The sequence below is a fragment of the Ursus americanus genome, chromosome 3 (genome assembly GCF_024610735.1).
Source record: "Ursus americanus isolate L20-20 chromosome 3, mUrsAme1.1.p, whole genome shotgun sequence".
Lineage (NCBI taxonomy): Eukaryota > Metazoa > Chordata > Mammalia > Carnivora > Ursidae > Ursus > Ursus americanus.
The window spans coordinates 18,499,485-18,514,942 of record NC_142129.1 but is presented as its reverse complement, the minus strand read 5'-3'; the positions used below and the strand labels follow the sequence as shown (position 1 = coordinate 18,514,942).

Here is a 15,458-nt window from a genome sequence, read left to right as displayed (position 1 = left end):
TACTGTGAAAACTAGAAAACACTAATGAAAGAAATTTGAAGACGATACGAAGAAACAGAAAGACAGTCCATGCTCATGGATTGGAAAAACATATATTATTAAAATGTCTGTACTACCCAAAGCAATCTACACCTTCAATGCAATACTTATTAAAATAACATGAACATTTTCCAAAAACTACAACAAACAATCCTGAAATTTTTATGGAACCACAGAAGACCCCAAATAGTCAAGACAAATTTGGGGGTGGGGGTAAAGCTGCAGGCATCACAATTCCAGACTTCAAATTATATTACAAAGCTGTAGTAATCAAAACAGTATTGTACTGGCACAAAAGAGACACATAGATCAATGGAACAGAATAGAAAATCCAGAAATAAACCCACAATTAATATGGTCAATTAACATTTGACAAAGCAGGAAAGACATCCAACGGGAAAGACAGTCTCTTCAACAAATGGTGTTGGGAAAACCGGACAGCAACATGCAAAAGAATGAAACTAGACCACTTTCTTAAACCATATGCAAAAATAAATTCAAAATGGATTAAGGACCAAAATGTGTCATATGAAACCTAAAAATCCTAAAAGAGAGCACAGGCAGTAACTTCTCTGACATTGGCTGTACAACTTTTTCTAGACAGGTTCCCTGAGGTAAGGGAAACAAAAGCAAAAATAAACTATTGGGACTACATTAAAATAAAAAGCTTCTGCACAGCAAAGGAAACAATCAACAAAACTAAAAGGCAGCCTATGGAATGAGAGAAGATATTAGCAACTGAGATATCTGATAAAGGGTTAGTATTCCAATACATAAAGAACTCATAAAACTCGACACCCAAAAAAACAAATAATCCAATTTAAAAATGGGCAGAGGACATGAACATTTTCCCAAAGAAGACATACAGATGGCCAAGAGACAATGAAAAGATGCTCATTATCACTGATCATCGGGAAATGCAAATCAAAACTACAATGAGGTACCACCTCCCACCTGTCAGAAAGGCTAAAATCAACAACATGAGAAACAACAGGTGTTGGTGAGCATGTAGAGAAAAAGGAACCCTCTTGCACGGTTGGGGAACGCAAACTGGTGCAGCCACTGTGAAAAACAGTCTGGAGGTTCCTCAAAAAGTTAAAAACAGAATTACCCTATGATCCAGTAATCACATTACTGGGTATTTACCCAAAGAATACAAAAAACACTAATTCAAACAGTTACATGCACCCTGATGTTTAAAGCAGCATTATTTACAATAGCTAAGATATGGAAGCAGCCCAAGCGTCCACTGACTGATGAATGGATAAAGAAGATGTGGTGTATACATATATATATATATATACACAACAGAATATTATTCAGCCATAAAGAATGACGTCTTGCCATTTGCAATGACATGGATGGAGCTAGAGAGTATAACGCAAAGTGAAGTAAGTCAGAGAAAGAAATACCATATGATTTCACTCATATGTGGAATTTAAGAAACAAAATAAATGAGCAAGGGGAAAAAGAAAAAGAGACAAACCAAGAAACAGACTCTTCACTATAGAGAACAAACTAATGGTTACCAGAGGGGTGGGGGTGGGAGGATGAGTGACCTCGGTGATAGGGCATAAGGAGTGCACTTGTCACGATGAGCACAGGATGACGTATCCAAGTGCTGAATCACTATATCACACAAGTAAAACTAAAATAACACTGTATGTTAACTAAGTGGAAGTAAAATAAAAACTTTGAAAAAATCTAGATCATTTCCAAAAAAGACAAGATACTAAAACATTAACTACTAAACCTAAGTTCGTCTACTTTTGGCCTCTTATTCCAGAGAAACTAAAAGATACTTGGATATGTTAATACTCATTGACAGGGGCACCTGGGTGGCTCAGTCGTTAAGCGTCTGCCTTCGGCTCAGGGCGTGATCCCGGCGTTCTGGGATCAAGCCCCGCATCAGGCTCCTCCGCTATGAGCCTGCTTCTTCCTCTCCCACTCCCCCTGCTTGTGTTCCCTCTCTAGCTGGCTGTCTCTCTCTGTCAAATAAATAAATAACATCTTAAAAAAAAAAAATTCTCATTGACAAATTTAAAAAGGCATATGCTTTTAAAGTTTTTGAAATGCGTTCCTAAAATTCAAATTCAAAAAAATCCTGGTAAAACCAACAGCTCACAATTGCTTACTTCTTAGTTTTTACTAGAAAATAAGGTTTCTCAGGGTTAAGAACTCAAGCATATCTAATTAAAGCCACTAAAAATAATAAGGAAAAGATCTCCACATGGCAGGAAAGTAGGAAGTGTTTTCAGGAGAAAAAGGTGTGAGAAATGGAGATGGTGTAGCCGGGGCACAGGGGCGCAAGAACACCTGGCTCGGGGGGGGGGGGGGTCCCCAAACTGACCAGATCTGGCCACTGGCCGCTCACAAAATCCAAAGTCAGAGAAAGGAGTGGTGGAGAAACAAGGAATTTATTTCAGTGAGGCCAACACCCAGAAGACAGAGGACTAGCATCTGGGAGACCCAGAAAATACTTCCAGGTTTATATACAAGAAAATGTGGAGCAAAGGTGGGCGGATATGTACAGGTGGGCAGTGAAAGTCAAATTAACCACTGTCGGGGCGCCTGGGTGGCACAGCAGTTAAGCGTCTGCCTTCGGCTCAGGGCGCGATCCCAGCGTTGTGGGATCGAGCCCCGCATCGGGCTCCTCCGCTATGAGCCTGCTTCTTCCTCTCCCACTCCCCCTGCTTGTGTTCCCTCTCTCGCTGGCTGTCTCTATCTCTGTTGAATAAATAAATAAAATCTTTAAAAAAAAAAAAATGAACCACTGTCTTGAAGTCAATCATGGGCGGGACCTCGCTGGCTCAGGGCAGTCCCTATTGCTTAAGGTGTAGTTTCGGTTCCCATCATGGGATGCTTTGCCCACAGGGTCTTCAGCCTGAGCCAAGAGACAAGCTGAAAAGAAGAACCCAACTAGAAAGTCTGAGGTCAAAATGGAGGTAGCCACAGTCCTCTTTCAATACATTTTTTGTGAAGGGAAGAAAAAGTAATTTTGTCCTAAAATGAGTCTGGTTGTTTAAAGGGAAAAAACATAGGACAAAATTGGAATGTAAGGGAAAAAACTTGTAGGTTTGTGGAAAAATAATCTTTAAACAGGAACTTTCAAGTCAAGCTGGTTAAGATTCAATTTATTTTTAAAAATGGGTTTTAATATCAAAAGCTTGTGCAAAATTAGAATTTGGTTTTCTCTCTGTTAAAGGACAAAGTTTTCTTGGGCTTTTGGTGTCATTTGGGTAAGACTGTAAAAATCTCTTTTACTTTTAAAATAATTAGATTTTGTAGTAATCTGTGATCCTATCTAGGCAAATCCTTTAAAACCTCTTAAAAATTTTTTTTAAAGTTTTATTTATTTATTTGACAGAGAGAGAGAGAGAACACAAGCAGGGGGAGCAGCAGAGGGAGAGTGAGAAGCAGACTCTCTGTTGAGCAGGGGGCCCTATGTGGGACTTGATCCCAGAACCCTGGGACTTGATCCCAGAACCCCTAAAAAGATTTTTGACTGGGGTGCCTGTGTGGCTCAGGCAGTTAAGTGGCTACCTTCGGCTCAAGCCCTGATCCCTGGGTCCTGGGACTGAGCTCTGCATCAGGCCCCCTGCTCAGTGGGGAGTCTGCTTCTCCTTTTTCCCTCTGCTCTTCCTTCTGCTCCTGCACTAAGAAATAACATCTTTAAAAAAAATTTTTTTTTAAAGATTTTATTTATTTATTCGACAGAGATAGAGACAGCCAGCGAGAGAGGGAACACAAGCAGGGGGAGTGGAAGAGGAAGCAGCAGGCTCATAGCGGAGGAGCCTGATGTGGGGCTCGATCCCATAACGCCAGGATCACGCCCTGAGCCGAAGGCAGACGCTTAACCGCTGTACCACCCAGGCACCCCTTAAAAAAATATTTTTGACTAACTTCCTAAAACCAAATTCTAAGTGAAGTCTTTTTGACCTAACATATTCCGAAGGACTTGTTAAATGAATTAGGCTTATGTGATATGTAAATTACATGAAAAACATTGTCAAAAAAAGTAACACTAAGCCTTTATATTGTACTTGTAAGACTGTGGCACATGCAGATAAAGTCCATCCTGCTTCTGCAAAAATAGCCCCTCACTGCCAGACTTCTCTCATCCTAATGTCCTTGTAACATGGCAACCTCTGAAATTGAAACAACCTTTTATTTCAGGATAGAAAACCACCTAACTGTGCCCCTAACTTTTCACAGACAGAAATAAGACATCTCATTGGTCAACTCCCCTAAATTTACATTGTTGAGTTAAAAAGGGCCTACCAGGGGCACCTGGATGGCTCAGTCAGTTAAGCAAAGTTGAACTCTTAATTTTGGCTCAGGATCTGAGATCGAGTCCCACATTAGGCTCCACACTCAGTGGGGAGTCGGCCTGAGATTCTTTCTATCCCTCTCCCTCTGCACGCCACCCTAAAATAAATTTTTTTTTTCTTAAAGGGCCTACTGGAAGACATTCATGATTCAGAATTCACTCCTTTCCACAGGTGCCTATTTCCCTGATTAGGAATAAATGTAAATGAGGCTAGGATCAAGAACTCCTTAATTCTTAAAATTACTGCAAAAACCTGTTAAGCAATAGCAGCCCAACAAATATCCTTGAACTCTCTAGCCAAAGTTGTCCTTGATAACGGAATAGCTCTTAACCATCTATTAGCTGAGGAAGGAGGTGTCTGCTGTGGCCAACACCCCCTGCTGAGCCTGTTCCTGACACTTGTCGGGATGCTGAAACCCACGTAAGATCACAGAACAAGTCGCTTGGCTTAAAAAGGTGACTCCTTCCACCGGGTCTTTCTTTGACTTATTTGATTTTGATTGGTTTGGGTCTTGGGGACCATGGGTCTAAACCGCACTCCAAATATTGGATTTATCCTACTTATGTAATGATAATAATCTTCCTGGTACGTTGTACTCTTTCGAAAGCTTGAAATACATGTAACAATACATCAAGCAAATGACCCCCTAGGATTGGAACATCTAAGGAACAAAGAAAATAACCCACCTAAGGAGTGTGACTCTGAGGCTGCGGCCTATGAATATCACAGAGGTTAGGCAAAAGGTCATGACCTATGGATACCACACGAAGGAACAACAAAAACTTCAAGAACTTCAGAGCAGTAACAAGAGGGATGCTAAGGCCTTCAATGTTCATCACCTCTCCCAGTTAAGCTGAGAGTCTGATCAAAAGGGGGTAATTGTTCAAAAGAAAATCTCATACCCAAAATGGTGCCACTTAGGTTAAGGACCCAAGTCAGCAAACCAAGACTTAATTCCTCACCCAAGTGCAATTTCAACCAATCCCCTCTCCCCGGAATGTCACCTTTAACCACTCAACATAGAATCCGCTGGTCAATACTAGGGAATTTTCTGATACACGCCCCCCCACCCCACCCTTCTCCTCTCCTTTCGAGGCAACCTTGCCTAAACAGTGCATATCTTGCTAATAAATTCCTTTCTTCTTTTTTTAATGCCCTCTGCCTTTAAAAGCCTTTCCCTTCTTTAGCTCAGTGGAGCTCCCCTCTTCTTGCTAGACGGGATACTGCCTGATTCATGAATCATTTAATAAAACCAATTAGATCTTCAAATTTACTCAGCTGATTTTTTTTTTTATTTTAACACTGAGAACAGCTATTTCACGGTTTCTAAAATACTGTTGGTGACTTCGCAAGGTTTCTTGCCAAATTTTCTTAGTCTTATCTTAAAACAATGCCATTTGGAGATAGAGCTCATCGAGGCCTTTCAGGACAATGAATTCCAACTATTCCACATTGCTGTCTACACACCTTGGCCTAGAAATTGCTCCTGGGGATAAATGACATCCCTATGATGTCAAGATTTAGACTCAGCTTCACAGATAGAAACTAAGACAGCCAGCTCTATAGGACACACATGGAGGTATGACTCTTAGGGCAAGATCCCGGGGAGCCTCAAAGGGCAGGTTAGGGAGCTGGGCTTCCCTCTGAACCTACTGGTGACCCCTGAGAGCCCGTGAGGGGGGATGTCACAATACAATGGTAGGAAGTCGAAATACAGGGACGGAGGGGTAGGAGGCAAGACGCCAGCCAGCTAGGACACCATTATAAAAGTTCATGGTGAGAGTGAATGCATTGCTGAACTGCGCTAGTGGCAGCCTGAATGGAAACAGAAAATTGGAGGGGGGAGGGTCAGAGGAATAAAAAATGTGGGGGATCCTTGTTCTCATCATACTGTCTTGATGACCACGGTTTTGTAAAATAGCCTGAAATCTGGAATTGTGATGCCTCCAGTTTTGTTTCTCTTTTTTCAGGATTCCTTGGGCTATTCGGGACACATAGATCAATGGAACAGAGAACCCAGAAATGGATCCACAACTCTATGGTCAACTAATCTTTGACAAAGCAGGAAAGACTATCCAATGGAAAAAAAGACAGTCTCTTCCACAAATGATGTTGGGAAAACTGGACAGCAATATGCAAAAGCATGAAACTGGACCACTTTCTTACACCATACACAAAAATAAATTCCAAGTGGACAAAAGACCTAAATGTGAGACAGGAAAACATCAAAATCTAGAGGAGAACATAGGCAGCAACCTCTCTGATGTTGGCCACAGCAACTTCTTACTAGACACATCGCTGGACGCAAGGGAAACAAAAGCAAAAATGAACTACTGGGACTTCATCAAGATAAAACGCTTCTGCACAGCAAAGGAAACATTCAGCAAAACTAAAAGGCAACCCACAGAATGGGAGAAGATATTTGCAAGTGACATATCTGATAAAGACTTAGTATTCCAAATCTATAAAGAACTTATCAAACTCAACGCACAAAAAAACCCCCAAATAATCCAGTTAAGAAATGGGCAGAAGACATGAATAGACACTTTTCCAAAGAAGACATCCAAATGGCCAACAGACACATGAGAAGATGCTCACCATCACTCAATCAGGGAAATACCAATCAAAACCGCGATGAGATACCATCTCACACCTGTCAGAATGGCTAAAATTAACAATGCAAGAAACAACAGGTGTTGGAAAGGATGTGGAGAAAGGGAAGCCTCTTGCACTGTTGGTGGAAGTGCAAACTGGTGCAGCCACTCTGGAGAACAGTATGGAGGTTCCTCAAAAACTTAAAAATAGAACTACCCTACTATCCAGCAATTGCACTAAAGGTATTTACCCAAAGGATAAATAAATCCACATTTGAAGCAGTACATGCACCCAATGTTTACAGCAGCATTATCAACAACTGCCAAACCATGAGAGAGCCCAAATGTCCACCGACTTATAAATAATAAAGAAGATGTGGTACACACACACACACACACACACACACTGGAATATTACTCAGCCATCCAAAAGAATGAAATCTTACCATTTGCAACCACGTGGACGGAGCTGGTGTATTATACTGAGTGAATTAAGTCAGTCGAAGAAATACAAATACTATATGATCTCACTCATACATGGAATTTAATAAAACAAAACAGATGAACATATGGGAAGGGGGGGGGGAAGGAAAGAGGGAAACAAACCAGAGGAGACTCTTAACAATAGAGAACAAACTGAGGGGTGTCGAAGGGAGATGAGTGGGGGATGTGTGGATGGGTGATGGGTATTAAGGAGGGCACTTGTGATGACACCGGGTGTTTCATGCAAGTGATGAATCACTGACTCTACTCCTGAAACCAATATTACACTGTACGTTGACTAAAATTTAAATAAAAATTTGAAAATAAGAGAAAATAAAATAGAGTGATTTAAAAAAAAAAATGTGGGGGCTCCTACCATGATGTAAATGCTGGTCTAGGGAATGGAAAGTTTTATGTAGATACTGAAGCCAATGAAAAACCACCGACTCAGAATACTTAGCATCACGTAGGGAAATTTAAAAGCACGATATTAACAAAATTCAACCACATTTCCTATAGCGGGCTACTCGGGAATGTGGCAATAGAACACCAACCACCATGAGCCTTAGCCAGTCCCTGGATACGTTCACAGCAGGAAAATTCCTATCAATGGGATTACACGACGTACCTTACTCCACACTCACAACTGGATGCGTTACACTTTTATTTCCAGTCCCTCCCAACAAGAATGATGAATTTTCAATACGCTATTAGAAGAACTGTCTTGTTTTCTATTTGGTCCCCTGAGTACAGTTATGCAAATCTGGACTAATGGGTCGAGGTCTAGAATCAACAATTTTGCCTTAGCTGGCCATTCACGTCCTTTTAATTGAGAGGAAGTGCGCGTAACATAAAAGCAGCCATTTTAAAGTGAACAATTCAGTGGCATTTAGTGTATCATGAAGCTGCATAAGCACCACTTCTGTTTATTCCCGAAACCCATTCATTTTTAAAAAGGAACAATACCACTCTTAGTGTATTTGATAACTTTACCAACATGAGGCTAGCATACATAACTATTAAAAAACATTGTGGTCACACTAAGCCTTTAACCAACCATACATTACACACATATACACGTTGTTGTCTCCATCACAACTATTTTGTGTTGCGGTGGGAATTTTATTCTAAAAATAGGCTCCCTGGAGTTTCACAATATATTAAAATCAGAAAATGAAATACATTATTCTACTTATATCTTTGAAACATCTTATAAAAGGATGTCTCATACTCTTCCTTCTATCTAGGGACCAGAAAACTCCTGAACTTAAAAAAAAAAAGGGGGGGGGGCTTAGAGATTTCAATGTGCCATACCTTATTGGGATAGCTGGCCGCTTCCTTCCCAAATCGGCTTCAAAGAGGAAGCCTTCCACAGCAATAAATAAAAATTGTGCAAATGTCACAATGTTCCCGCATCCTGGATGCTTCCTGTATAGTAAAAAACAAAAAGGCAAATCAGGTACAAAAAACTGAAATAAAGGGCACCAAGACTTGCTATATTGATAGTTCGAAATAACCGGGGGACCGATTTCTATTACTCACTGTCCTTCATCTCAGATTTCATATCCCATGGATCACACACGACGATCAACAGAGCTGGCAGAGAATGTCAAGCTTGCTGATTTCACTGTTCCCTAGGTGTAGCAGGCCGTGAGTAAGAATTCTGATAACACTCATTCTCAGAACTACGATACAACTTTTCTAGTAAACTGTGGGAAGTGGGTCGTAGATTCTTGGGATACTCACTTCATCGAAAGGGCTTTAGTCAGAATCCTAGTCAGCTTCAGCAGCAAACCCCCAGCACAGAAATATGCTCGGGTCTCCTGGAATGCTTACCTAGCCTCCTGACCACCAAGACTATTGTCAATAGGAGACACGCACCCATTGTTGGTGACGGGGACATCACCTTAGAGAAGGTCCCCTACGGGGGCAATGACTGGTTCATGGGGTGAGGAGATTCGTACTCTTTTTCAAAGTTATCGAACACAGACAGACGTGCAGCACATGAACCAGTATATAATGTATCTGTGGAGGGATGATTAGGAAAAAAATGTCGACAAAGGGTCTTTGGCAGGGGTAGGGAGAGATAAGGAGCAATAAGGAGAAAAGGCTGAAGAACACTGCCCACCGCCCTGAACACGAGCGTATTAGATACTCCACAAAGGGTGGAACTGAATCGAATCTCTTCCGCAGTCCACGTAAGGGTTGGGGAATCTTCCACAGTGACGGTTAGGAATATAACCGTAAGGCAGAAAAAGTCCCTCTGACCTCCCTCTTGAACCACTCTGCGAAAACTGGTTACTTAAAATGTTTGTGGTTCTGAGTTTGTCCTCCATCGGGTTCTGCTCAGCCAATGGAAGGAGTACAAAGTGATAGCTGTCTTTGTTTCCCTGAAGCTTCCAGATTTCTCAGCCTTCATATTCTGTCTTCTCATCTTGATCAAGGATATTTATTTACCAGAGGCTAATGATTAGAGGGATTATTACTATATTATAAATGTACTATCACACTTAATATAATGCTATTTATTAAAAACAACCCCGTTCTCTACTTGTGGTATTATTATTAAATAGTAATGTCAAGTATTCAAGTTCTTAAATACACCCATGAGGCGTAAAATAGATAACTCTGAACATAAGCCACTCTCGTGCAGAGCTAGGCTTACCATCTGCAACACCACTCTGGCTCCTCTCGGGCTCTCCTGCCTATGAAGGTGTTCTCGAAAACTCCCGCTTCATGTTCAGATTTCTTTTAGCATTTATGTTCCAGGGATACAGGGATAAACATTGCAAGAAGCCATAAACAATCGCGTAAGGCACTGACCTCAAAGAGCTAATTAAAACCATTAGCCTAATTATGAGTGACAGGAGAAGGTACTTTCGCCCTAACTAGTTCCTGGCACGGTGCTTCTCAACTCTGACTGGGCCGCTCTTTAGAAACCCACGTGCCTGAAGAGCCTCCCCCTCCCAGCTCTGCTCGGACTGCTGTGGGGTAGGGCCCTGGAACCTGTACTTGAAAAGCCAGAGCTGAGAACCGCTAGTGTAGGTCTGGGGAAAGTGCTGGAAGATGTGTGTGGGAGTGTGTGTAAGCACCTACGTCAGATGTGCAGGTGATTCCCACGTGCTGTCACAGGGCTGAGAGGCAGCCAAGGTTCACAACCGTGGTTACGATCACACACGGACAGGCAGGATGCAGTTCCCTGGCGTGGAGGTTCATTACCCTATCTAAGTCTTGTTTCCTTATCTTTAAAACGGGAACGGTATTAGTGCCTGTCTCACCGGTTTATTGCAGAGTAAACAGGCCAGTCCCTGAAAAGCGCTTAATAGTGTGCCACAGAGGGGAAAAAGGGAAAGACTGAATGTTAGGATCTCGCACACTGGAAGGTCTTCAATTAAAGGACAGTCATCCTTTTAAAGACATTTATCTTGACCAATTTTTCTCACCTATAAAAGTGCAAGTGATAAATTTTTAATTTTGTAGTAAGGATTCAATGAGAAAATGTAAAGTGCCAAGCACAAGACTTAGCCCAACTGGGGTTCATCAAACTTCCCTGCTTCCCACCCATTTTCTCTTTACCAAAGGATTAGGCCAATTCAATTAAAGAACAACTGCGGAGAACCCATTACATGTAAAGCCCGGTGCTGGGGAGCTCCGGATGGGAAGGAGTCCTGATCCCTGAGCCCTTAAGGAGATGACCATGTAATGAGGGAGGCAACCATGGGAGTAGGAAGCAGTAAGAACCCAGCGCCACACAGGGAAGGTCAGAGGACCAACCGTGTCCAAATCATCTTCGTGCCCCGCTGTCTGGGCACAGTCTCAGGCCCGCACTCAAACGGCTGAATGTATGTGAGGGTGCCTCATCTGAAGTAAACATGACCTAAAACAGTGTATGAAAGATAAAAAGAAACCATTTCTAAAAATGATTCCCTTGACAAGTGTATTCCTCACAGGATTTTTAAAAAGGCATAACAATTTTTATCTTTATTTTACAGAGGTAGTTTTTATCATGCCCATTTCATTGCTGAAGATACTGAGGGCCGCATGGCAGTGACTCAAGGAAGCCTCCCAGAGCCACAGGGCAAATAAGTGATGTCTGCAGGCTCCCTTATAGTACTGTTTACAATCCAGTGGTTTTTACTATAGAGTCGTGTAGCTATTACCATTTTAGGGTACCTCCCAAAGAAATCTCATACCCATTAGGGTCCCTCTCCATTGCCCCCTCCCCCATCCCTTGAGAACCCTATTCTACTTTGTCTCCATTTCCATAGGATTTTAAAATCTCCCTAATGCACTCAATAGTTAAATTTTTAAAAAATCAACTTCGCTTTTTGGGGAACACACTGTTGTATGGCTACCAATGGAACTATTTGTTTTAACTTGAATAATTCATTTTAAAACTTCAGTGTAAAAACTTGGATCTTTTCCCCTAAATCCTTTGTTTTCTTGAACTTTACTCCTTAGAAATTATAATCACCAAACTGCAGTTTCTCTTACTTCGAATTCTCTTTGGCAAGCATTCAAATTCTTACTTCAAAGACAAGCAACTCTGAAGAGAAAGAAGTTTATGCCTTTTGCATTTCTTCTTCCAGATTTAGGAAACTTCCTTACTTGGGTCAACATGATGCACTTGATTGTAAAATAAAACAGGAAAAAGAAAATGTTTCAGGTTGTTTTCCTGACGTAAGACACGCACTACCTTGGCTAGTTAGCTCATGTGGGCGCACCCTGTTTGCAAGCTCTTTCAGGACAGAGATCAAGGCATCCATTCATGGCTTCGCGTCTGTTCTGCACACTGCAGGGTGCTTTTTATTTTATTCTAGGTCCCAACGATAGATACAAAAATCAAAAAGAAGAAACCTCTATTTGTTTTCCAATTTGGGGAAAATGGATAAAGATGTTTCCTTCTCCCTCCAAGTCACTCTAGCATTTCCATTTATACTTAGTGTTCTATACCTGGCACTTACGAGGGCACATAATGGTTCCAAGGAAGCCATATAAGAGCCCAGTTCCTGCTCTATAAAAATTTATGAGCTTTCCACTGTGATGTCCCAAGATAAAGTCAAAACTTATGAGGAGGCCGAATCTACAAAGAACCTTCAAGACCATCTAGTCCCTGCTCTTATTTTATTGATCTTTAACAGGGTAAGTTGTGAGCTGCCCAAGCAAATCAGGAAAAAGCTGCTATTCGGTCTGGCATACACCACTCATGAAATTAATAAATGTACCCCTCACCGATTTATGAAAACCCACTGCTGTATGCAAAAAAACAGATTTACAAAAAAGATAAATAACGAGGATTTATGTATAAATTCTTGGAAGCGTTCTAAATAGAAGCTTCTACAATTCACAGAAACATTCCGTGAAGTTAGATTTATCCACCACTGTTCAGGAGTGGCTCATAAAACAAGGTTTACCCGTACTGAAACCGAAGTTGTTAGAGAGAAGTCAGTGTACTTCACCTGCTTCGCATGTGCATTTCATGAACCCTTCAAAACCCTGTGAGGCCGGTAGAGCAACCACCAGCCTTTTACAATTCAAACAACAGACTCAGGAGATAAATTTAGCCAAGAGCTCACACTTAGTAATGAGGGCCTTCAGGTGCCAGCATATTATGATGTCATAGGCCTTTGGCAGGATTTAATTTACTGGCATCTTCGACACAAGTATTTATTATATTTATACATATATTTATAATATAGTATATAATTCTCTAACCTTCATTTCCATAGCTGACCTGATTGTCTCACTTTTTAAACATTTTTAAATCAATTTCCAAAGTGACCTTCCTTTGAAGTATACCAGACTGACAACTGGATACATTTTTTAAATTTTTAAACCTCTCTCCACCTACTCCCAAAATAAGTGACAGATCTTCATCAACACTTTCTGCGTAAGATTTCAAGCTCTGTAATAGCAAAAATCAACCCACGCCTTAAGTAAACTGGTTGCTTCAGAATGACTAATCGATGGGATCATGAAAACAAAATAATAGGCTCCAGGCGAGGCACGGACCAAAATTCTGTGCGCTGCGTAAGTTCAAAAGTAACAGGGAGGTTGCAAAAGGTACTGGACTAGGGTACAGGTATCTTGGATTCTAGTTCTGGCTCTGCCACCCACAAGTAGTAAAGACCATCTAATTTGGGACCTGTTTCACTTTCAGTTAAATAGATAACTCCTGACCTATCTGGTACACAAGATTGCCCTGATGGTCAGTGGAGATGGGTAGACTCAGATATACCGCACTACAGGACGCCACACATAGTTCATTTTTCAGCCAGAAAAGGGAGAGGCCCAGAGCGGCTCAATGAAAAGGAGGACCGAATCAAGACTTGAGATTTTTAGCCCTGAGACTTTTCTGGTCTACCTGTTGTCTTTTCTCTAACCACATCTTCTATCCACTGAACTTTGCACATTACTCAACATTATTTGAGTGCCACCTCAAATAAAGCTAACCTAGTTTCCCTTTGGGAAAGCGTCCTAATCATTCTTAATTTATAAAGTTACGCCTCGAAATGCCTGCTTCTCAATCTAAAAACGGTTTAACATCTTAAAAGCTGGAATTCCTCTCTCTGGTCAAGTGGACCGGGCTTCTGAGTAAGAATCCATTCGACTACATCACCGGGAGGTCTGTTTGGGTCAAGTACTCATAACCATCTCTAAGGCCGATAAAACAAACGCTTTGGAGGCCACCTTAATGAAACTTTCTTTCTGCGAGTACAAAATCAGACTGCATTAGGAGTCAGGGAGCTTTGCGCAAGTCAAATGTGTGGCATTAACAGGATCGCGAGGGGAGCTGGAGGGGCCCTGGGTTCTGCCGACCTTGGACCGTCACGAGAAAAACTCTGCAGGCTTCAATCCCCCAGTGTGTGGAAAAGGGGTGAGGACAGCAGCACCCCCGGCGCTCCCCTCAGAGGGATGCAAACTGGTGGGCGGGATAGCGGGCAGCGCGCAAGACCAAGGAGCAAGCGTCGCCGCCAGGTCCCAAGGCTGTCCTACCCCGGCCCCCGCGCGCTGCGAGCGGAGGTGCGGCCCGCGAAGGTCACTCACCGGGCCAGGAGCTCTAGGAAGATCACATTACTGCAGCAGCCTGCGAACACCAGGCCCACCGCGAAAGCCGGGCGCATGGCCGGAGCGGGGAAAGGAGAGCGAGCGCGCAGAGGACGCGCCCGCTTATACGGCCACCCCAGGAAGCCGGGCTGCTGCGTCCGCCGCGGCACAGCACATGCCCACCGTGCCGTAGCGGGGCTCTCCTTCGGCGCCGCCGCCGGCTCCCCTTCCCCCGCGGCCGCCACCAACGCAGCCGGCCGAGGAGCTGTAGTTCGCAGTCAGCCTGGGCCCCATTCATCCGAGGGGGCGTCCCGGTCGGAGCCAGACTACACATCCCAGGATGCTGCGCGCCCTCACGTAAGGCTGTGTGGAGTCCCGCCTCGAGGTTCTTCCGCCAGAGAGGAGAGCTGGCCGAGGTGCCCGTCATGCCTCGCGCGGAAAGGGGCCGCTGGGCTTGCTGGGAAGTGAAGTTCCAACGCTGTCAACGTGGTTTCTTGCGAGGCAGCCGAGCGCTTAGAAAGGGATTCGTCCATCGTCCATCGCTGTAAAAACAATCTCACAGCTGACGGCACTAGAACTACAGACCTGTGATTAATTGTCGGAGGTGTTACCATCTGAAACAATTCTGAATTGAGTGAAAGTAGAAATCCATGTGAACTTGCTTATCTACCTCTCTAAAAGAACATTAAACTCTGGGACAGAATCTTGGCTCAGTCCCTAATCAGCTCTGCTATGTCAGGCAACTTCTTCGAGCCTGAGTCTCATCCTAGGTAAAGATGAAAACAGTAATGCCTATCTTCCCTGGTTCTGTGGATCTTGTTTAAATGCAGGTTATGATTTACTACAACCGTGGTGTGTCCCGTGATTCTGCCTTTCTAGAATATTCTCAGGTGACGCTGATGCTACTGGTCTGCAGACCACAGTTTGAAGAAAAGATGCCTATAAAACAGGTAACTCTGGAGAC

At 42.8% G+C, this 15,458-nt stretch overlaps 1 protein-coding gene across 1 annotated transcript in view; it reads right to left on the bottom strand.

Annotated features, from left to right (window-relative positions):
* SLC35B4 (solute carrier family 35 member B4) overlaps positions 1 to 14,830 on the bottom strand; it is a 56,383-nt gene extending 41,553 nt beyond the window's left edge. Inside the window, exons 1-2 of the mRNA XM_087860819.1 lie at positions 14,495 to 14,830; positions 8,762 to 8,875 (exon numbers count right to left, since the gene is read on the bottom strand). Of these exons, the coding sequence (XP_087716945.1) occupies positions 8,762 to 8,875; positions 14,495 to 14,571 (191 nt within the window). The 5' untranslated portion in view covers positions 14,572 to 14,830. The remainder of the gene's footprint in view (positions 1 to 8,761; positions 8,876 to 14,494) is intronic.
* Between the last annotated feature and the right edge of the window lie 628 nt (positions 14,831 to 15,458).